Source organism: Phyllostomus hastatus, unplaced genomic scaffold (genome assembly GCF_019186645.2).
Source record: "Phyllostomus hastatus isolate PE091 unplaced genomic scaffold, TTU_PhHast_1.1 phas_scaffold_182, whole genome shotgun sequence".
NCBI lineage: Eukaryota > Metazoa > Chordata > Mammalia > Chiroptera > Phyllostomidae > Phyllostomus > Phyllostomus hastatus.
The window spans coordinates 15,272,960-15,297,555 of NW_025334013.1; the positions used below are offsets into that span (position 1 = coordinate 15,272,960).

The following is a 24,596-nucleotide window of genomic DNA, read 5'->3' on the forward strand; positions in this document are numbered from 1 at the left end:
TTACCATAGTTGGGCAATGGTAACAGAGATAATATCTGTCCTTGCAGAAACTTCTCTTGGACATTGCTGTTCTAAACTGGCCATTTTTATTATTATTATTTTTAATCCACACCCAAGGATATGTTTATTGATTTTGGAGAGAGAGGAAGAAGAAAGAGTGAGAGAAAGGGAGAAAAACATCGATATCAGAGAGAAAACATCAGTTGGTTGCTTTCTGTACATGCCTTGACTGAGGAGTGAACTTAACATTAGGTATATTCCTTTATCAGGAGTTGAACCTGAAACCTTTTGGTGTATAGGACGATGCTTCAAACAACTGACAACTCAGCTAGGGCTATACTGAACATTTTTAAAAAGAGAATGAGGCAAAGGAAAAAGGAAAAGAATAAAACCTGAATTTTCACCCTGCCTTCCACAGTGCAACTTTCCCTGTCTTCTTGTATCCTTGATGAAAAATTCAGAAAAAGGTCTCTTATTTTGAGTGTCATCACCCTGACCTTGTTTTTTCATGTTTACTTCTGTTTCCCAGGCTGGCAGCGATGGCGAAAGCATAGGAAACTGCCCCTTCTCCCAGAGGCTCTTCATGATTCTTTGGCTCAAAGGAGTTGTGTTTAGTGTCACAACTGTTGACCTGAAAAGGTAAGACTTGCTCGCAGTTTGGGGTCAGCTTAAATCCTTCACTGTATTTGCATCTGTTCTCCAAAGAAAATATATTGTAAAGTTCGACTGAGTATGGACAGATTTAACTTGTGTTAAGTATTATGGTAACTCACAATGTCAGTAAATTGCATGTGGCCACACAGTCTTTTTAGGACCTTATTGTATGTTTACCTTAAATTTCAAGAGCGGCACCAGGAGCTGGCTTTCAGTGTGGATGCAGTGGAATTTTTGCAGTGTAAACATGGACCTATTGAGAGGCTTTTGAAGCGGGCATTTTGGTCCTAAGTTTGCTAAAGAAGTGGCCTGTGTAACCTGGATCCTTATAACCAGGTTGGTTAAATATAATTGAGCAGTAAGAGCAGTTACCCACAGCTGTGATTGGTCTTGCTAGTTGAAGAGCTGTCCCTGCCTTTTTTTTTTTTTTTTTTTGCTGTGGCCCACAGTGGAGAAGGTTGAGGGAGAGCCCTGATAAGTAGTCGGCTCTTTTTCCCCAGGAACGTCTGTTCCCCCCGAGGTGAAGAACATGCATACTTGAAAAAAGAAAAGATTTAAATCAAGGGTTAAAAACAGTTATACCCACAGAAAATCTAGGATTCAGCAGTAGAAATATATTCCTCTTGACAGAAATGCCACAACATAGCTTGCTGCTTATTTTTTAAGTGTATCAGTTGTGGACAATATTGAAGAAAAAAAATACCGACTCGATGGATGGCAGAACTTACGTATGCTGTCCTCTGGGCACCACAGAATGAGCAAGACGTGAGAGCTGTACTCTTATTCCCAGTTCTAGGTTACCATTCCTTACAGCTTATTTCTTACTTACTGCTAGCGCACTTACTTGAAATTTTGCAGACTTGGAATTTATTTATTAAAAAGAAGCCCTGAAGTCTTCCAGGAAGCCCATTAGTTATGCATATGCACGGAGAGAGAAGCCATGGGGACAGCGAGAGTTAAAACTACAGGCTCTTTCGAAGACATACCTAGTTCACATCAGACGTAGCTATTATAAGAATGAAATAATTCATGTAGTTGCCCTTTGATTACCGTTTTTTCCCTCCATGCATTCACAAAGAAAGTTTCCCAACATAACTCCTAAAAATAGACCATGCCGCCAGGCACACACCCTTGCTGTGTCTTAAAATACATGATTTCTCCTATTCCATTTTTGGGTTGGAGCAAGTGAGTTGACGGCCATGCTTCCAAAAATTCTTTGAACAGCTCAGTGCAGTGCTTGATGGTGGAACATACCAGTGATGGCGCCAGAAACGATGATAATCTGGTTCAGAAAAGGAAGTGAACACGTAAGGGTTATTCAAAGTCATTAGTTTCACTTTTGCAAACCTTACATTATTCCTGTAAGTTGATTGATATTTGAGCATTTGTGTATGTTTTAGAGTAATGCACCGTACATGTCAAAAGTGACACTTGGGAACTATTGTCCAAAGAAAGATTCAAGGCCTCCTGTTAGAAAATCCTCCCACTCAAAGAAAATGCATGTTTATTTCCTTGGGCTTTGTGCAAAATCAACAGAGAACCCTAATATGGGGGCCTGTATTTTTTTCAGTTTGCTGTAGAAATCTTAGGTCTACAGTGTATTTAAAAATGGTTCTTAAGGACAGTTGAAAGTACACGAGCAGTACGTGATGGTGAGTCCCACCCACCCCAGTCATCAACTTCCTTTTCACAGATAGCATTGTGTTTAGGTTTGGTCTTTGTCTTTCCCGTCTTTTCCAGTGTGTTTACTCACTTTCAGTCTTTAGTTAGATGTCAAAGAAACCGTCCCGGAGGAAGTGAACGCTGGCTCAGAAAGCCAGTGTAAAGTCAAGTCGTCACAGAGGAATCAAAATCCTGTAGTGAAGAGTACCTTTCATAATATATTCTTAACTTTAAAACTTTAAATAGGACTGTTTTCAGAAGGCTGTGGGGGAGAAAATGCCTACAGCATTTATTTTCCTGCTTTTCTAGGTAATTGCTTAATTGCTCAGTGAAAAGTACTAATGCCAGAAGAGGCCAGTGGTGAGCAATAGAACTCTTCTGAGAGCTATTTAGAAGCTTGGTCTATGCTCTGAAAAAATTATTGTTACATGACATTTCATCCGTAAAAAACAAGCCATTCCGTTCTCTTTGAAACGCAGTTGGTGTTAATGACTGTGCTGGTGGTATTCATGCGCCCCCGGGAAACTTGGAACAGCCTCCCGTTGCTCGTTGCTCGCCTGCCAGCGCAGCCTTAATGCTGTAGTGGGAGTCATTTCTAACGCTAATTTTCGGTTCCTGCCACAACTGCATTATAGAACTTTCAGATTTAAAAAACTGCCTAGGCTTCAAAAGAATTTGGGTTTTCTACCAATGATCACCATTTGAACAAATGCTTCCGATAAATGTAAGTGAAAGCTTTAAAATTTGGGGCGCACATGGAAAGATGGTGTCACATGTCATCAGAGGGGAGCGGGCGTTGTAGAACGCATGAGCGGGAAAGACCCCGTTCTGTCTGGAGAGAGCCCGGGGCCTCGGGCCAGCCGCCTCATCTGGGAAGTCGGTTAGCTCATTTTTAGATCCAGGAAAAAGGAGGAGCAAAATGAGCTAACATTTCTTCATTCTTCAGTGTCTATTATGTGCTAAACACTGTTCAGGGCACTTTTTACTGCTCTTATCAAACCATTTCAGACCTGTTACTTGAATAGAACTTTTCTTTTTATCACACTGGTGTTACAGGGCCTTTCTGGCTGACAGGTTCCTGGCAGTGATCGAGATCTCTGTTTGAAGATTTCCACTGTCTTCATTATGCCCAGGAGTCCCTAGATCAGAGTGAGCATCTGCCGAGCAGAGCCAAGCCCGAGAGGCAGGCAAGGAAGAGAAGGAAGAAAGTACGAGGGCAGGGAGAGAGAGAGGGAACGAGAGAGGAACCGAAACACTGATGTGGATGTAGCCAAACGTGGTCAGATTTTTGTCACATACTTGCTGGGGTAAACTTCTGGTTTTGAGAAATGGGAGTAGAAATGATAACTTTAGGAAATGAACTTTTTATTGTAAAAGCAGTGATGTCTGCTATATTACCAGTGACTGAAATCCACCCCCCGCCCCGCCCCATGGTATTATCAGAGAAAAAAAGTAAATTGGAGACCATTTTTAAAGGTATGTTTCCATTTTCTCATTCCCACTTGAAACACTGTAACTATCTCCTCCTTTGCACTATCACAACTGATTTTTTTCTGATTCAAATGTCAACATACTAATTGTAGCATTGTGCGAGTCAGACCCACATGTAAGTTGCCAAAATAATGGCATCAAGTTTTAGAAGATTGATAGTTCCAACCTTTAATAGTTCTGTAAAAGTTTAAGGTGTTACAATGAAACGATAAAACTGATAGTTCTGCATATCTTAAAAGGCAGTTATGAACTCAGAACAAAATCTGATGTCCAAGCCAATTTTTTGAATAGTTTGCTTCCATTATCGTGTCTCTGTGGTTCCACCCTTTGAAAACAGCCTCCAACAAGCTGAGAGATTGGTGGTTTCCAGGTAGATCTTCAGAAATAGCAGTGTGACTGAGACATACAGGGAAACTCAACGGAGTGGACCAGGCCAGCCTTTTAGAGAGATCATCCATCTCCTGCTGCTGGCCAGTCAGCCAAGTGCAGTACACACTCTGTTCTTCCCCCTTGTAAATCTGACTTGAGCTACATGCAGCCCTGTTGGAACAGTCCTGACAGTTCGAGGTATGTGTCCTGAGGGTGCGTTCTGAACCACAGGTGTACGCCACACGTGTGTGTCTGTGTGGACGAGGAATACATAGGGAGAGACAGACACAGAGTCAGACCGAGGGAGAACTTTGCTGCCACATGTCTTTATGTTCTTTTTCAAGGTAATTTTATAAAGATAAATATTAGTGAATATTTTTAAACCTGTTATCAGTATAAACTGTACTTACAAACTGTGTTAATGAAATCTGTTAAGAATTACAGAAGCTGTATTTGAAAGCTGCATGGGTGCTAATTTGTTTTAAAACAATCACTCCACAAATTGACATTAAAGTAGACAAAGATGAGCAGTATACCACATTGAATCAAAATAAATAAAATCCTTTCACCGGTCAAGCTGGTACACATAAATGCTTAGTAACCAGGGTCTGGCGCATGCTTTGGTGAATGCATAATTCACTGATTCAATTAGTGACCTTACTATTAGAATATAGCAGATCTAGTGAAGAATAATTAATAGGAGTAAATTGAAACAATAAAGGATTTGTGGTGTTACTTTTTTTTTTTGCTTATTTGCTTTATAGTGTCCAATATTCTCTTTATTAGTGTAAATTAATGTTATGCCTTAAAAATCAAGACCGTCAAAAGGGAAGTGGAAGTTCTGTGTACTTAGTATTTTTTTTTCTTCATTTAGTGAGTCAAATAGTGACAGACAGGCCATCTTTAAGGACCGGCTTCAGTGTGCTGTGGCTGTGCTGTGCTCCTTTTATGCTGAGCAGCTGGAACTGAGCCAGCAGCCTGGCATCGTCCAATTGTTGCAAGTGTACCAAATTAAATTTTAATTGAAGTTAAGCCACTTATGTTGCTTCAAGTATTAGCTCCTGTAAGGTTCCTCCTTTTCATTTCTTTCTTTTCCTCTCTATTTATGGTTAGTCTGTTTCTCTTTATTTCCTTTTCTTCATCTGGCAAGAAGTGGGAGAGAATGGAATATATTTCTGATCTAAAAGGCTACTATTTGAAAAAAGGACTACTTTGATAAGTAACATTAAGAACAACAAAACCCAAACATTGAAGTATACTCATGTTCTATCTCAGGGAGTGGATTCTGTGTACTTTGCTTTTTCTAGATAACTGTCACTCAGGGAAACATTTGAATTAGTTTGATTGAATTGTTGAATATTTACTGAAGGTCTTGATGATATAAACCAAAGATTCTTGAATTTTTTAGCCATCGCCTATCAGTTCATTTTCGTTTCTCTCACACGCAGTTACTGAAATGCTAAGTTTGTGTAAACCATCTGTAAAGTGAGCCTTTGTGGGTCAGACAAAACACCCGAGGCCTCAGAGTGCCAGGTGAGAACTAGACGTTGAAGCATCTTGGATTTTGTTGGCCTGATGACTTGATATACCTTCTGAGCCACCTCAGTGCTTACTTACCACTTGCCCGTTTATTTGAAGGTTACTAACCCCCTTAGAGTCATTAAAGTTTCTTCTCAAGCCTATTTTCGCTTGGAATAAGGACACAACATGTTTGTCCTTCATCTTAACAGTTAATTCTAGAAAACAGTTTTATCACTTTGGTTTCTTAAAAATCTATGTAGCCTTTCAGCAGAAACAAGATGGACTGTCCACTAGTCACCAACATTAGTGGAAAATTGGTAATCATATACCTGGTTTCACTTCACTTACATGCCTCTATCTTAATCAGATCTCTTATTACCGGACAGTTAATGCTAAATCATCAGTTTTGAATCATCACCCTCAGAGTTTAACACCGCCCATCTCGTCTCCTGCAAAACGCTTTGTTAATGTGGTACTGAAAGCAGGCATCGCTGCCATGCGCAGGCTTGGGTTTAGTTCACTTTCCTGTGCCGCATTGGATCTGCCCTCCGCAGGCAAACCAGGCCTCGGGTCCCTAGGCCAGATGAGGAAACCCAGACCCAAGGCGGTTGGGATTGACTTAGTTGTGTAGCTGGTGAATGGCAGAACTATTTCATTTTTAAATTCAGTCTTTGGTTTTTCCTTCTCTACCATGCTAACTTTATTTGTCCACTAACAAATATTTTTGTTTGGAGAGCTTAAAAGCTGTCATAATTTATTATAGAAGTAATAGATGTCCTGGCCGGTGTGGCTCAGTGGGTATGACAAGATTAAAGAACATGCTTACTCATCCCTGGCACCACGCATGGGAGGTGTGTGTGTGTGTTCTCTTTCTCTTGCGTATTTTACGCAAACCTTATTAACCCTATTTGCTTTGACAAGATACTGTTGTCCTTTTTTTATCCTTGTGCTACCTTAAAAAAAACACTTTAAGATGTTAAGATTTGAAAATAGAGGTACAAACCCTAAACAGGTAGGGTTCCTGGACTCCTACTGAGTTGAGGAAGAAGTAAATGATAAGTTGGAAAAATGTGAACACGTGAGTGAACATGGGAGTGGGTGACTTGAAGAATAAAGATGACCGTGGGCGTGGGCATGCCGGGCCCTTTGATGGTCAAAGAGGAACAGGTGGTCAGGATGAGGACTGGAAAGGAATAAGCAGAAGAAGCCAGTGGGATGAAAAATAGACAAGGACTAGTTCTGATCTGGAGTCAAGTGCTTGTAAAAGTTACTGAAACCGAGAGGTGGGCCTGTTTAGATGGATGAGCGTCTGGAAGACTTGCCCAGGTTTCACACACCCCGACCATTGTGTGCTGACTTCTTACCGTGTCAGACTAAAGAATGCTCAGAAAAAGAACCAGAGTTGAAAATCAAATCAGATTTTGACTTTTAAAAGTCCTTTCTGGAGCTTAGGTTCTTACAGAAGTTCATAGAAAACATGGACTTACTTTGCTTTGCCCTAGGAGGGAGATAGGCTCTAGAATTTGGGTAAAGGGAGGCCCTGGGTTAGAAAATTTGGACTAATAGATTACATGTCTTTGTAATCATTGATTAGAATGTAACAGAGACGAGGCACTTTCTAAATCTAAGTTGAGAGACAGGGATGGGGAGCGGTGGGGAATGGGGAGGAAAAGTGAAATGGAAAGAATGAAGAGTAAGACCAAAGGAAATTGGTAAGGTGGGCGGAGCATAGGTTTTAGGGCGCCCTCTATTTTAAGTTATTTTTAATGACAACATATTTCACCTTCATGGTACACTTACAGATAGCCCTTATTTTATTCACATTCTGTGCATTTGTCATAAGGAGGGAAGTAAAATGTATTTAAAAAACAAAGAAATTAAAACAGATTTTAAAAAATAACTTATTTACTAATTCATTTAAACAGAACAGTTATGAATGCTTATTTTTTTAAAGTATATTTTGTTGATTATGCTGTTACAGTTGTCCCAGTTTCTTTCCCTTTGCTCCCCTCTGCCTGGTACCCCCTTCCCTCCAGCAGTCCCCCCTCCCCCCCACTGCCACTGTTAGTTCATGTCCATGGGTTGTGCATGTAAGTTCTTTGGCTTCTGCCTTTTCTACACTATTCTTAACATTCCCCCTGTCTGTTTCATTCCTACCAGTTATGCTTCTTGAACCCTGCACCATTTCCCCCTCTTACCCCCTTCCCCCCCCCCCCCCGCCCAGCTGATAACCCTCCATGTGATCTCCATACCTATGATTCTGTTCCTGTTCTGGTTGTTTGCTTAGTTTGTTTTTGTTTCAGTTTTTATTTTTTAGATTCATTTGTTGATAGTTGTGAGTTTGTTATCATTTTCATGTTCATGGTTTTTATCTTTTTCTTAATGCATTATTTGTTACTGCAAAACATAATTTTAATATAAAATTTAAATCAATAATAAAATTATATTTTCTAAAAATTAGTGAGAAGAGTGGCGTTTTTTTTTACATTTTGCATGTCTTCCTGCCTTAATAGAAGATACTTATTTTCATACCTGCACCTGTATATACTGTGCCTCGTGATATCACACACCAAAGTAGGCCATAGAAAACTCCACTATAGGAAACCTGGTGCAGTAGAATGAGAATGTTTTTACCTCATTGGTTTTCCCCGAGGAAGGGCCCCCTAGCCTAGACCACACTTGGAGAGACAGCTGCCCAAACAGGTGTGATTCTAGATTAAGGTTCAGGTTCACATTCTGCATCATTAAGGTGCGCACCCTATCTGGTCATGTAGATTCCAGGATTCATTGGTGGACTTAGGTGAGCCATTTTGCTTTTTAGTAGGGTGGTACCAATGTTCCTTGCTATTAGTGGTTGTTTGCTTACTGGTTTTACCATCTTCATCAGTGTTCTATGTATTTTCAATTTTTCCTAACTTATAGAAAGAATATTCATTGTTTAGTTTTGAATTTGGTAATTGAGTCTTTTGATATTTTTCCATGTGTTCATTTATTTTATCTATTGCTTACCAATTTCTTTTGACCCATATTTATTTGATTTCTTGATGACTAAGTGGATTTGGACAAAATCTTTAATACATATTTAAAGCCTTTCTTATTCACTATAATATTTTTTCCATTCTATTTATCTCTTACCTTTGGTTATGCTGTCTTATAGGGACTGAAGTAATTTCAATTTTAGGTAGTCAAATCTGGTGATCTTTCTCCTTGTTAGGTCTAGACTTCCAGGAAAATGGTGAAGAGGTAGCATCTGAATTTGGAGGTTGAAAAGGACTGTGGGGATCAGCTGCCCTTGTTCCTTATTTCACACACACACACACACACACACACACACACACACACGGTTGGCCTAGGTAAATCAGGGTTTACCCGCTCTCACGCAACCGGTCAGCACCCAGCTGAGACTAGAGGCTGACTTTCCCAGTTCTCAGGTTTTTCCCCCTTCACTCTGTGACTATTTCTAGTAAGCACCTCAGTTAAACTTGGAATGAGAATGAAGGGCTTTGTTTTTTTTTTGGTTAAAAGAAAGACTTCTAATTTTCTTACAAATGATGTGCTTTGTGGAGGTTTGCTTCTTATCAGAGGACTACTGCAACTGTTACACTTAGTGGAAAAAATACTATTATTCATTTTTACGTACTTTAAAATTCAGAACCACTCTGAGAACTACAGGTATTGTCGCCTTCTCAGTTAGAGTGAGAAAATGATCCCAGTTTGACCGCTGTGTTTTGCCTGACAGGAAGCCTGTTGACCTGCAGAACTTGGCTCCCGGGACCCACCCTCCATTTATAACTTTCAACAATGAAGTCAAAACGGATGTAAATAAGATTGAAGAATTTCTTGAAGAAGTCTTATGCCCCCCCAAGTGAGTATCAGAGAAAATACGCATGGAAACATAGCCATCTCTTTAAAGCTTTGTCTTATCTCTCCCTTAGAGGCCTTTCTCCTGACGGTACTTGAGTTAAATTCTCACAGTGTTAAGTTGGAATGACTGGGACTTCTCTTCATTTATTACAACTGTTGCTCCACAGATGTCAAAAGTGGCTTCTGGCCAGGCCGACAGCCGCGCTAGGAAAGGCAGGCACCCGACGGAGCGGCAGAGCACACGGTGAAAGGAGGTTCGGGGTGGTGCGGCAGGCCAGGAGGGGCTGGCCGTCTGAGGGGTGTAGGCTCCGAACTGAGAGAGAAGTCTGGGGAGGAGGAGAGGTGGGGAAGGACAAGTTCAACTCGAACCTGGCCAGAATGTCTAAGTAGGTGTGGTCGCAGATTGCTGGGGGATTTTCTATCAGGTCATTTCATTTATTTTTGAATTATATTTTATTGTTTATGCTACTACAGTTATCCCAATTTTCCTCCTTTGTCCCCCTCCACCCAGCACCCTCCACTCCCTCAGGCAATCCCACACCAGTGTTCAAGTCCATGGGTCATGTGTATAAGTTCTTTGGCTACGCCATTTCCTATACTCTACATCCCTGTTCCTATACTCTACATCCCTGTGACTATTCTGTAACTACCTATTTGTACTTCTTAATCCTATCAGGTCATTTTAAAGGTAACATTCTGAGGCTGCCACCCTAGGGAATTGACTTTCAGACTATGTCCCTGGGAATCATTCTCTCTTTACATGTTTCTTTAGAGCCCCAGGCCCTACGTGGTTACCAGTGCTAAAGCACTATAGCCTATGATGTAAGGTGCAGTTGAGGATTAGATGAACTTACATGAAAATTACCTGTATTGCACATATGCGGTTTTGCATCGTACTGTAATCTTAGCATAGGTTTAAAGCATTATTGATTTCTTTTGGAATTTTCCAATTTCATTATCCTGAAAACTGATTTTTTTTTTCTTCCTTCTGGCCCAAGCCTTTCTTGCTAGTTAACGTCGCTTATCTCCATGTGGAGGTAAATTTCCCAGGAATGGGATTATTGGGTCAGAGTGTCTTAAAATAATTACCCAGTATTCATTCATTCACTCATTCATTCATTTGGCAAATCGTAATTGGGCAACAAAGCCGTGAATGAGACACACTTCCTGCAGCACAGTCAGGTGTGGGTGGTGGTTGTGTGGGAAAGCGAGTGGAATTGGGAAAGGCTTTAGAGGAGAGATGATACCTGAATTAAACTTTAAAAAGTGGCATTTGGCATGTGAGCGAAGGAATAACCATCATTTCGAGCATAGAATCATTTTGAATCAATAGTGTTTCTTTCGGGCACCTGCAGGTACGCCTGGAGGTGGACCTCTGTCTACAAGCATCCCATTTTGTATCGTGGACAGAATTGCCCACTGTTTAGCAATCCTGTACTAAGCTTAACCTTTCATTTTCCTAATCCTGTATTATAAAAGCTATCCTCTGTCTTCCTTCCTGTCTTCCTAGGAGTCTTAAACTTCTTTTATCCCTCCTCACCAGGAGTCCACGCCTTCCTTCCGTCCCCCGGACTGCTTCTGCAGACCCACACTAGTAACGCCATGTCTCGACTGCTCCTCGGGGCCTTGTGTATAAGTAGAGTAACAGTAAATCAGAACTGGGATCTTGGTAAACATAAACGGAAGGTTTACACACATCGGCAAGGAGCTGTTACGAATACGTATTCAACTTAGTAGCAGTAACTTCTGGAAGATTCCTGTGTCAGGACCCCACTAGATCCCTTTTTATTCTTCAAAGGCTGTCAGCTCCGAGGAAAGTTCCGCATCTGCCATCTTGTCCTCGGACAGTAATGAAAGTGATATTCCTCTCGTGTAACTGTAGACCACGGTGTCAGCATTAACGTATAAGCAGAGAAACAGTGGGAATGACTTGCCAGTCTCTATGAAGAAAACTGTATTTTGTTTTAAAGCACCATTGTCTGAGGTGTCGAAGGTGTAAATTCTTTCCAGACAGTTATGTTTTTGAAATCAGTGCTGATAACACCATTTCATTCAAATGGATAGTTTCTCATTATCTTCTTGCCTCCTTCGATGACAACAACAAAAATACTTTTTATTATTCCTTCTCGTTATTTTTCTCAGAGGGACTAAATATTAAGATAAATATAGCTGAGGTCAGCCTACTCTGGTGCCCTGACACCCAGTCCTCTGTAAGGCATGATAGCTTTTCGAATTGGACTTTGAAAGTGGACATTTTCACTTTGCTTTTTGTACAGAGAAATTTCAGCCCCATTTTCTTTGGGCGTATTCATAAGAGAGACTTTAACTGAAGATGGTCTTTTCTTTCCGTTTAAATAATTTAAAACTTGCAGATCTTTCTGATATAAAGGGTTCACAGCGTGCTAAATTCTCTCTAAGGGTAATTTCTTTGTTTTTATGTTAGGTGTTGTAATCTAAAGAGAGCTTCTAAATAGTTTTATAATTCATTAATTTAGAAGGCAGTCTTTTTGATGTTGCTAATGCCTTCGCTGTTATTGACATTTAAGAGCTAATTACGTGCCACGTCCTGTACATTGCGGATTATTCTGTGGCAAGGACTCTGTGAAGAAACTGAAGATGAGCAGTCCAAATAATTTGTCCAGGGTTAGTGGTGGCAGAGCTGACATACGTTCAAAGCCAGGTCTATGCCAGGTTTTTTTCAAAAACCTGTTTCTCCTATTGTCTTCTTTCTGTGTCTCATTTAGCTGAGTTTGACTTTTATAAAAGAGGTAAAATGTGTCTTTAATTGGGATTGTGCTTCAGAAAAGTGGTGCCCAACTTTTTTGCCATCAGGGACCAATTTTGTGGACAATTTTTCTAGGGACTGCCGGGGTGGGTGGCGGACCAGAGGCGGAGCTCAGCCACTCACCTCCTGCTGTTCTGCCCGGGTCCTAGCAGGCCACAGACCAGTACCGGCCCCCGCTCTAGAGAGGACCAAATTAAAGGCTAGCTCAAGCGTGGAGGAAGGGCAGAAGAGAAGTCCAAGACAATTTACTTCATGAGTGAGTTGGGCTGAAGGTGGTTGTCAAAGTAAATCCTTTTTGAAAAGTAGGTGAGGTTTAACTACGGTGAGTTTTTGTTTATACGCATTGCAACAGCCAGTTTGGGTTGGGTGTGCTGTTTCCTCAGTGGGCTCTGCAGCCCCCAGCGCGACGTGCTCATCAGACAGTGTGGCCTGTGTCGAGCAGAACTGCGTCTAGAGCGGGCACGGGGAGGGTGGGGCAGAGATGTGCCTGGGACTGTCACGGGCATCCCCTTCCCTTTCCTTTATTGTTCTGTGGCACTCGGGGACCCTCCTGGCCCACCGCCTTTTCTCTCTAGGACAAGTGGGTCTCCAGGTCCTTAACCGCGTCTGATCTTCCTCACTCTCCTATCGCAAGCCTTCGTGTTTCCAGACAGGGTGAGGAGAAAAGGCGGAGTTGTTGTACAGGAACCTAGCATTTCTAACAGCATGTTTCTGGCGTTTGATGATACTGCGAGCAGACTGTTTTTGTGTGAGCACTTACGGTTTCATTGTGACAAATATAAATACAGGCAACTGTCTGTTCTAGAGTTGTTTTGAATTCAGAGACTAAAGAAAAGCTTAAATGAGCAAGTGTTGCTGGGTAAGGTAACTGTAGGTTTTAAGGAGAAACTTTCTCTTTCTTCTGTGTTTATGGGGGTTTTTTACTCTTATTTTTATTTCTAGTTCCCATTGCTTGAATGAAGTACTTTGCCTCCTCCATGCCCCCCCCACCCCCCAAAAAAGCTTTGAAACTGGATTTTTAACTGAAGTAGGCCTATATACTTTGCTAACTTACTGGAGAAAGGATAGAAGGATGGAGAAAGCTAGATAATTTTGGAGAAGAGCTCTCTACTCCAAAGTGTTATTAAGCCTTTTATAAAAATGAAAAATACTGACAATGAAAATTGAATTTACAAGGGTAATTTAGTATGCTATATAACCAGACTTTATTTTATGTTAGTATGAGGAAGGAAAAGTATTTGAGATCTTTCCTAAAAGGATGGACATACTATTAGCTAGTCCACCGTTAATAGTCTGCAATGTAATGCCGAGGAAAGGGCTGATCTGAAGCCTCAGTGCCCTGGCTGCTCATGTCCTGCTGTTGACACATGGCCTTTTATTAACTATTTACCTTTCTTTTGTTAAATGTTAAAGTGAATATTCACAATAATTGAAAATTATGGCTTTATCAAGCTGTCTGCTAAAACGAATGATAATGGATGAATTACTAAAATCCAGTGTTGAGGGGATGCAAAAAAAGTTGGCAACTAAATTAGGAATTTCTCGTTCAGAATTGGATTTATATTTTAGAGAGAACCTGATTTATAAAACAGACAACGATGACAGCGACAAAAAACTGCATCTGGGGACGGGAAATCTGGATTTTAGTTTGGCAATATTTTTAACAAATCTAGTGACTTTGGGGCCAATGTGTAAATTTTCTGGACTATAAGTTCCTTTTAGGCAAAATGAGAAATTGAGGTGTTAAAGTATTGTATGCATTAAATTCACAATACAAGTTTAATGGTTTGTCTTGGAAGGGAGGAACAGGGCACATTTAGCTGCTTTTAAGAACAGTGCTTTTAAAAATTTTTAATGGCATTTATTTTCATATGAATGAGGATATGCTGACTGACAGGCCTTCACTCTTACCTGCTCATTAAATAGTCTCCAGTAACTGTGCCTCTGCGTGCTCGTCATTACGTCCCCAACGGTGCAAGGCCTGACACACAACGGATACTTAACAATTAGAATAAAAGAATATATGTGTGAATACTGAACATACAAATGATCTGTAATTCAAGCCTGCCTTCCTGTAAGTTATTTTGAGACTTACAAAGTTTACCTCATTAGAAAAAGTTGGTACAACCAAATACTGGTTGGGGTAAGAAGGCTAATTTTGGAGACTTGGCTAGAGAAGGACACAGACGTACTGAAGGGGCACTTACGCTCCTTGCACTGTTTTCTCGTTGGAAGGAATCAATGCAGGTACTGTATTACCCGCGGTGAAAACATTTAAATTGGAGGTCGGTTGTTTTTATAGTCAAGGGAAATCCAGGGTTGTTGGAACGGGGATTAACTGTTGCAGCTCAGGCAGGAAGGAAGAGAGGTGTGTGGAGGTAGTTTTCAGTAGATAGGAGGGAGAGTACACATACATAACACATAAACTCAGGTGAAACTCATTTACTGTAATTGTTCACTGGAAAACTCAAATAATTTTGTTTATAAGAGAAAATTTTAAGCTTAAAAATTGAGAGATATTAAAAAGAAAGATAACTTGAACATATAGGTGTTCAATAGATATTTTATATTCTTCCTGCCCACACAGTTCTGTGTCCAGTTTTTAGAAGGTATAGCTGTTCTTGAATTCAAAATAGTAAAATATGGGGGAAAAAAAGAAAATGATTATAAAACTAACCTGAAACTGGACCTTACAACTGAACTAAATTTCTATCTATAAATACCTCATCTTCATTTTTAATTTAAAGAAAAGTGGTAAGACGGCACCTTAAAATATATAAATAAATCTAAATGACTAGTTCAATGTAAGATATTTTTTAAAGTCTCACTGCCCCAAGCCCGTTTTCCAGCAAAATTTGGGTAGGGCCTTTCAGCTGATGAGTCCTCCCTGAAGTGGTTCGACCAGTCCGAGTTCCTTTGGCCGTGAGTCCCGGGAGCTGGTGCAAGAGGAAAGAGTGAGGCGCTAAGCTTTTTCCACGTGTATTTTCCAATTTGAGGAAGAAATCTATGGGTGTGTGTGTTTGAAATGGAAATATGTAAAACATGCGTGTGTGTGTGTGTGTGTGTGTGTGTTACAGCTGTTGTGTCACTAATGACTTCTCAAAGCAGGAAAACTTGGTAACAACACAACGGAGCGCTTGTCAGCCACATTCCAGACATCTTAGTTTTCTATTGCTCCATGCCACTCTTACAAAATGTAGTGTATGGCAGGTTCTGGAAAATCCCGAGTGTAGGGTGGTCCGAAGTGTGTGAGTGATCTGTCTCATGCTGTTTTTGTCCTTAACCTGCTGTGGGTGAACACGCCGCCGGCCGGCCTAGACTTTTCCTGCTGGCAGAGCTCTCTGGTCCCGCGCACGGGGCGGGTGCAGGGCGGGCACAGCCAGTGCCTGGGGAGCGCTCCTGTTTAAGAAGGCTCTACAGTTGAAAGGTGGCCAGTGCAGCTGAGAGAGCGAACGTTTAACTTGATTTAATTGTCATTACTTTAAATTCATAGTCAAATAGCCACACATCACGAAAGGTCTACTGTACTGGACAGTGCAGATGGAAAATGTTTCCGTCATCACAGAGAGTTCTCTGAGTGCTGCGCTAGGGCCCTCCTCCTCAGACGCCCGTTGGCCTGGCCCCAGTCTCCGGACGCGCAGCCGGTCTCCCCAGCGTTCTGGTTTATGCAATGGAGGTGGAGTGCAGATGTCTTCTGGTTGCCAAGAATATTAACATGGGAACAAAAACTGGGCCGGGCTTTGTTTCCAAAGGAAAAAGCACATCTTAAAAATATCATCGAAAACAGATGATGGCATTTTCTAGATTAATAACTGTTAAAAGATGTCTAGTAATTACTAGCACAATGGTTTATTGATTGAGGGAATTTATGCTCATGTATCTTTGGAGGATCTATAATCTATCTTCACTTTTTTCATTTAGGTACTTAAAGCTGTCCCCAAAACACCCAGAATCAAATACTGCTGGGATGGACATCTTTGCCAAATTCTCTGCATATATTAAGAATTCAAGGCCAGAGGCTAATGAAGGTAAAAATAAAAAATGAAAAAAAGAAAGAAAGAAATGATTGAATTAACACTTGGCGGGGGTGGTGCGTGGCTACCAAAAAACTCTATTATGACTGATTATAAATGACTACTTCGGAATCCAGATATTCCCATGAATGTTAAAAACCGGTATTCAGAGTTGACCAGGGATTTGATGATAAGCCAGGATAAGTCCTTAAATTGCTAATTTTTCTGTGTATCTAGCTTGTGGGACAGTGCTCAGCAGTGTAGTAGGTGTGTAATCGTGTGTTCATGGAAAGAATGTGTTGCCATATTCTTCTGAAGTTCCTGTGCAGGGAGCTGTGCAGAAATTACTGGTGCAGCAAAAACAGTGGACTGATGAAGTTTACTTTAAACCGTTACTAAATCTCTTGTTTATTGTTGGGTGCCAGCATTCTAAAACCAGCCTCGGTGGATTTTTGTGCTAATTCCGCTTAAAGAGCAATTTTTGGAGTTGCTCTAAGAGAGCCTTTAGACTCACCGGCCTTCCCGAGCTCTGCATTCCTAAAAGTAGGATTTTAATTTCAAGTTATATTTTCATGGTGAGAATTGTTTAGGTAATATGGATGTGATTTTCTTTTTGTTTATTAAAGGACACTCTTGTTTACCAAACTCCCATTTGGTATATTAGAGGGAAGCCTCTTTGAAAGAGGTCCCATTTAATGAACATTGTCTTAACCCATACCGGTCAGTAATTCTCTGTTTTCTTTTCTTTGGGATGGTAAGCATTATTCTCTCTGGAGAAAACTGTATAGAGAGAGCATTAGTATTTAATTTTAATTAAGAGTAACAACAATAACCAAAAAAGCCAGCTCATAAAGACATTTGAATCCATCATTGTTTTAGACAGTTGAGTTTTTCCCCACATATGTGTCCTAATTGAGGAAGAAATAATGACTATGTTATATTTAAATATGTAAAATATGTATTTGTCTTTTTTTATTATTGACAACATTACAAACATCCCCTATTTTCCTCCCCTTTGCCCCTTTTCACCCAGCCTCCATCCCCCATACATTTGTGTGGATTTTAAATTTTTTTTTAGTTTTTTAATTTTAATTTTTTAAAAGATTTTATTTATTTTTAGAGATAGAGGAAGGGAGGGAGAAAGTGAGGGAGAGAAACGCCAATGTGTGGCTGCCTCCCACATGCCCCACACTGGGGACCTGGCCCACAGCCCAGGCATGTGCCCTAACTGGGAATCGAACTGGTGGCCATTTGGTTCGCAGGCTGGCGCTCAGTCCACTGAACCACACCAGCCAGGGTGGAATTTTTAAAAAGAAGCTGCTGTGTCACAAGTGTGTCTTCCCATAGTAGAAAAACTTTGTAACACAGCAGAGCACTTGTTAGCAAAATTCTTGACGTCTTATTTTTCTGTTGGTCAGCACCAGCCTTACAAAGTTCAGTACATGGGAGAAAGTTCTGAGTGCAGGGTGATCTGAAGTGACTCCTATTGCTGGTTTTTGTCCCTGCTCCTCTACTGTGGGTAATCAAGGTGCTCGGCCAGCCCAGTGGGCTTCTTCTGCATAGAAGTTTATGGCAGCAAATGACCAAGGGGAAGGGTGGGGGAGGAATCAGTGCTGGCTAAGCAAGAATAAACAATTTTTTAAAAAAACAGTTGCTGGTTTCTTTATATCATTTCAGTAAACAGATTTCCAAGCTATTCAGGCTATCATTTTTTGATTATTAAAAATTTAAAATTGCAGCATTTTATAATTTAGTATTGAATTTCAGTGCCTCCTGGAATATTCATTGAATGAAATGTTTCTCTGCAGTGGGGGGAGAGAGGGGTAGCGCTCAGGCCTGGCTTATGTTGATTAAATGTGTTCTAGAAGCTGCCTTGGTTTGGAAGAAACTTTCCTTAGGAATTGGCTTTTTTCCCCCCTAGTGTTTCTGTCTAAGCACTTTATACACTGAGTGAGCTGTTACACTGGCGCCCCTCCTCTCCACAGACGGTTCCTGTTCTGTTCTGCCTTTCCTTTTCATGGAACTCTCTTTTATACTCAGATGCTCTTGCTGCATAGTTCTTCAGACTCTCTTCGTTAAAGTCATAATGTTTTTATTTCTCTTTGTGGCTTTCAGAACTGGAGGGTGGTTGAATTTCTTCTGACGCTTGGTGGAGAGGAAAAAATGTGTTTGCTTAAAATAATCTTTTTTTTTTCCCTTTTGGTGGATGGGGTTGCTGGGAGAAAATAGGGGAGAGAGTGAGTCATTTAAGTATATCTTCGTATTCTACTTTTTCCTATTAATTTGTTACTGTTTTAGTAGCCACCTACCCTTACTGTCCTTAGAATTTTGTAACCAATAAGAACAAACAACATAGTGGATTACACAGTGCATAACTTAGAAGGCCTTGTATTAAATTACCTATTGGTAAATAAGAATTCCAGTTGCCAGGCAACTTCTCCTCACAGGGACCTGTCCCTGCCATGAGATTTTAGAACACAAATGTTCCAAATAATTTTGGACCTTAATGGGATCTCCCTTATGTATATGTGTTGCAGGTCTCTTATCTGACTGTTTCATGCAATTAAATACCTTAAATAAGCCTAGGAAATGGTCTACTTCCTTATTCCTCCAAATAATAAACATCTTACATAGAGATGGATTTGGTATTTTATATGGCAAATCATAATAGACAAGTCTTTGATTAGTTTTACCAGCCTATGAAATGTTTTACAAAATCCAATATTTTACAAAGGTTTGGATAATTTAAGACCTCATTCTGAGCTAAGGGATTAGATGCCATGCTGTTGGGCTAGTGAACGTGAGACAGAAGGGCCAGCCCTGGCTGGTGTGGCTCAGTGGATTGAGTGCCGGCCCGTGAAGCACGGGGTCGTTGGTTCGATTCCCAATCAGGACACTTGCTTGGATTGTGGGCCAGGTTCCCCATAGGGGGTGCGAAAGAGACAACCACACATTGATGTTTCTCCTTCTTCCCTCCTTCCCCTGTAAAAGTAAATAAATAAAATCTTAAAAACAAACAAAAAGAAGGGCCAGTGCTTAGATCAGGTACAAGTAAAAATGATGTAAAGAATAAAATAAAGGGAAACACTGATGATAGATTGATAGATAAATTGATTGATGGATGGGTAACTGAAATATATAATTCATTTTATTTACTTATTTATTTTTAAAGATCTGATTTATTTATTTTCAGACAGGGGGACGGGAGGGAGAACGAGAGGGAGAGAAACATCAATGTGTGGTTGCCTCTCTCACGCCTGGGATCCTGGCCTACAACCCAGGCACGTGCTCTGACTGGGAATCAAACCAGTGACCTTTCGGTTTGCAGGCCCACGCTCAGTCCACCGAGCCACACCAGCTAAGGCTGAAACATATAATTCTTTTGGAACATGTCCAAGTTGGTTGGGAGTAAGAGTTTGTGTAGTCTTTTGAAGCATTAAAAGACTTATGATGTTAATGAGCCCTGGCCCGCTGGCTCAGTTAGTGGGAGTGGCGTCCCGCACACCAAAGTTGTGGTCAGGGCACCTGTTGCAGGTTCAATCCCAGGCTGGGGCGTGTGTGGGAGGCAGCTGATCGATGTTTTTCACATTGATGTTTCTCTCTTTTTCTCTAAAATCAGTAAACATATCCTCGGATGAGGATTAAAAAAAAATAAAAGAGATCAGTGAATAATTCCTTTTACGGGGATGGGCGAGGCATGACCTGTCCCAGATCTCCTAAGTGTTATTTCAGTTCCGTTAATTTCATTAATGTATATAATTTATTAAGCTCTCAAATGTAACTAATCGATAATTTATTAGTCTCATATGTATAATATTCTTCAAAGATCCATGAATTTAGGAGCGATGAAAATCTGCTATTGTGTGCTCTGAGGCATATTCTATGATGTTCTAATTCCTATTTTTAAATGGAGGAGTGGAATCTAGAGGTTCCAATCAGTAACTTTCTATTCAGGATTCACTCCCCCCATGAAGTGTTTAGAATCAGAGGATGATTGTTCATCATCGTAGTTGTAAAATCACATTATATATTAGTCATCTTTAATTACCTCTCCCTCTTTCATTCTGTGTCACCTAGCCTTTAAAAATTGTTTATGTAAGATTTTCCTTTATTAAAACTAGCAGTAGCTTTAAAATTCAGTTTTATCCATGTTAAGTGTTTTTTTTTATTGAAGAGTTTATTTATTTTCAGAGAGAGGAGAAGGGAGGGAGAAAGAGAGGGAGAGAAACATCAGTCGGTTGCCTCTTGCACACAGGCATGTGCCCTGATGGGGAATCGAACTGGCAACATTTTGGTTTGTAGGCCGGTGCTCAATCTGCTGTGCTGCATCAGCCAGGACAATGTTTGCAATGTTTGTAATGTTTGTTTTTGTCTTTGTGAATTGTACTGTCTTAAGATTTATTTATTTATTTATTTATTTATTTATTTATTTATTTAGAGAGCGAGGAAGGGAGGGAGAAGGGAGAGAAACATTGACTGGTTGCCTCTGGCATGCCCCCAGTTGGGTACTGGCCTCCAACTCAGGCATGTGCCTTGACTGGGAATCGAACTGGCCGCCTTTTGGTTTGCAGTCCAGAACTCAACCTACTGAGCCACACCAGTTAGGGCTGTATTGTTTTTCTGCAGCAGATATGGACTTATTATATTTAATGGTTTCTGCTTTGTATTTACTCATTTGGTAATAGAGTAATACCTGCTTATTTAAAAAGTTAAATTAGCCCGGTCCCCAATAGGAGGCATGCGAGAGGCAACCACAAATTGATGTTTCCCTCTCTTTTTCCTTCCCTTCCCTTCTCTCTAAAAATAAACAAAAATCTATAAAAAAAGTTAAATTACTATAAATGTAAATTTTATAAAAATTAAGTGCTCCTTAAGCACATTATGTAACCTCTTCCCCTACAGCATGCATCCTTTTCTCTATCTAATTTTGCCGTGTACATAAATGTGTATATATTGCATTATGCAATTGTCATTTTCACATTATGTGGTGGAAACTCTTAAAAGTATAGATCTACTTCATTTTTTTAGAAATGCTGCTTAATATTCCATAATATGGATTTTTATTTAACCATATCTCTGTTGGTAGACTTTTAGATTGTGTCAGGTTTTTTTATTATGACAAATTATACTGCCAGTGAATGTCCTTGTGCTAGATTCCAAATATGTTAAAACGTTTTGTTCTCCAAAAGTTTATAGCAGTAAATACTCCCATTAACGTGAAATAGTCATTCCCTCATACTTCTGACCCTGGTGTGTGTACGTGGTTAGTCTTTTCAATTTTACTGAGTTCTCATAGTCAAAAAAAGGTGTTTTGATTTTCATGATTAATTTAAAACTGACCATATGATCTATTGCACTTACTAATATTTTTGAGAGCTTTTGAAAGATCATCTTGGAGATACTAGTATTGTTACACCAGGGGTATTGGAGAATAACAGTGCTACATATTGCAAAAGGCAAGGAGCTCCTTTCTGGTGGCTTGCTACTGCCTCCTAGTGGTTAGTCTGTGCATTTTCTTTATTTTAAGCAATCTCAAATTATTGTAATGGTTTGTCTTCAAAACTGATGTGTATTGCATGGTGCTCTTGAGTACCTTTTGGTACTTCTATTTTTCTTTGTTTTGTTGGCCATTTCTTACATTGATACATAAAAATTGTATCAAACTAACTCAGCATTTTCTGTGTTCACTAATACTACACCCTTGATTCTGACATTCTTAACTATGGAAAAACACCGAACATTCTAGTCAGGTATAGCAGTTCAACCTCATCGCAGGGGCTGCGCTAAGTCCCAAGTTACAGAAAGAACAATGATTGCAGTGTTCTGCTAGTGTAATTTTAGTCCGTGCCTTACATCTGGGTTGATAGGCATTTTATGGTATAAACCTTGTAAATTTAGGATATTATTTTCCTATTGGATACACTTGAGAATTAATTCAGAAAGCGTTGATTTAGAATAGGTTGGAGATGACTAACTTGCTCAAACCTGCCGTACCCTCAGGCCCGTTGCAGGCATTATTTCAGTGTTTGGGTTCAGGCGGCGTTACCTTCCTTCCAGGCCACGCTTCTGTCCATGGTCAGCATGCCAAGGAACGAGTCCTTACGTCTCCCGGGCACTTGTTCTGTGTTCCCAGCTTCGGAGAGTGAGCACCTTGGTTCTTTGTTCTTCTGCGGTCCTGAGAGTCTACTGCCTCTTTTTTTCTTTTTCCTTTTCCTTTTAAGTACAACCTTGAAGGGTTTTCCATCATGCCCTCCCTGGTCTCCTTACTAGCCCACCTGTTTCTCACATTGCATTTTCTTGTTAATTTATAAACTTTACATTTTGGCTTACTGTATGCATGATCAGTAGCTTGTATATAATTAATGAAGGGTGATATTTATTACCTTTATATAGGTAATAATAATATTAATATTTATCATATTTTTATTACTTATTTTTAAATGGCCCAATTCCCTGTCACTCCTTTTGTTTCCGTTGAACTTCCCTAGCTCCTCAACTTTATTTTACCAGGTTCCAGTGCCCCGCTGCCCCACTAAGTTTCTTTCTTTCATCTAAGAAATAAACTAGCTTGGCCCTGGCTACAGCTAGAGTGACCTTTTATTCATAAAATAGGTAGTTCTTTGATCTCGATATCACCTGTAACTTGATCAATACCACAATTCCAATTAGTTTGATACTCACCTAAGTAAAAATTATTACCAGTTCTTTACAGTTTTTAAATGGTTGTTATGTTCTATAGCAATATGTAGTACCTAACTCATTCTCAGCTTTCCACAAAGATGTAACAGTCAAGTGGAACTATTGTCACTCATCTGACTTTAAGTGTCTATTCTACATTTTAAAAGTACCTATTCCACATTTAAAAGTATCTAATTTCCTTTTGAACCTCATCCATACATTAAGAAATCAAAACTTTTCTACTTAGTTATTGCTTTATCTCAGTCTGAGCCGGATGTCGACCAAGTGCCCGCCATGTGCTCAGGCAGAGCGCCACGAACTTGAGGGGGTGTGCAGAGGAAGTACAGAAGTGGGAATTATACGTGAATTTAATAACAAGAACTAGAAGGAAGATGTTCATGATTTTGTAGACTATTAGCTTAATGTAAACCAGCCCTGAGTTTGAAAATAAAAAGCTTTTAAAATATGATAGTGATAGAACGTGCCCATATCAAGGACTGAACATAACTAATACATTTTTTAAAGCATATTAAAAACTACAAGGTCTTCAGTTATCAGATACTGGCTCTTAAAAACTTTTAAGCATCTTTCATTTATTTTTAGCTATCATGCCAATGAAGGCAATTATAATCATCTCAATTTTTTTTATTGTGGTAAAATTGATATGCAACATGACATTAGTTTCGGGTGTGCAGCATAGTAACTTGATCTTTGTATATGCTGCCATCACCACAGTCGTTCTTGTTACGTACGGCCTGTCACCGTGCGTGTGACCCCTGCCCTCATCTTGCCCACCTCCTGACCTCCTTCCCCTCTGATACACACCCCTCTCTCCTGTACCTGTGAGTTTTGTTTTGCTTGTTTGTTTTTTAGGTTGTACGTATAAGTTAGATAATATGGTACAGGTATACCTTGGAGATACTGCGGGTTCTACTCCAGGTCACTGCAGTGAAGTGAGCATCTCAGTACAGTGAGTCACATGAACATTTGGTTTCCTAGCACATATAAAAGTTATGTTACAACTGCAGCCTGTTAAGCCTGCAAGTCTGTTATGAGTCATCATCTGTTACTGCCTGAGGGTCTTGACTCCGTATTGATGGCTGCTGACTGATCAGGGAGGCGGTTGCTGACGGCTGAGGTGGCTGCTGAGGTGGCTGCAGCAGTTTCTTAAAATAAGAAGTTTGCCCTGTTGACCGACTCTTCCCTTCCCAAACGATTTCTTCACAGCAGAGACATTTCTCCCGCATTTCTCCCGCAGTAGAACCTCTTCCAGCGTCGGAGTCAGCCCTCTCGAACCCTGCAGCTGCTGCAGCACCTAAGCTCACGTCGTATTCTAAATCCTTTGCTGTCATTTCGGCAATCTTCACAGCATCTTCACCGGGCACAGATTTCATCTCGAGAAACCACTGTCTCTGCCCATCCGTTGTGAGAAGCAGCCCCTCCTCCGTCTGAGTTTTATCGTGAGATTACAGTGATTCAGCCACGTCTTCAGGCTCTCTCAGCTTCTAATTTTAGTTTTCTTGCTGTTTCCACCACATCTGCAGTTTTTCCTCCTCTGA

At 40.3% G+C, this 24,596-nt stretch overlaps 1 protein-coding gene across 1 annotated transcript in view; it reads left to right on the forward strand.

Moving 5' to 3' along the window:
* The window catches only part of CLIC4 (chloride intracellular channel 4), a 60,198-nt gene that overhangs the window by 32,180 nt on the left and 3,422 nt on the right, over nt 1–24,596 (forward strand). Inside the window, exons 2-4 of the mRNA XM_045859155.1 lie at nt 530–639; nt 9,437–9,562; nt 16,268–16,374. Of these exons, the coding sequence (XP_045715111.1) occupies nt 530–639; nt 9,437–9,562; nt 16,268–16,374 (343 nt within the window). The remainder of the gene's footprint in view (nt 1–529; nt 640–9,436; nt 9,563–16,267; nt 16,375–24,596) is intronic.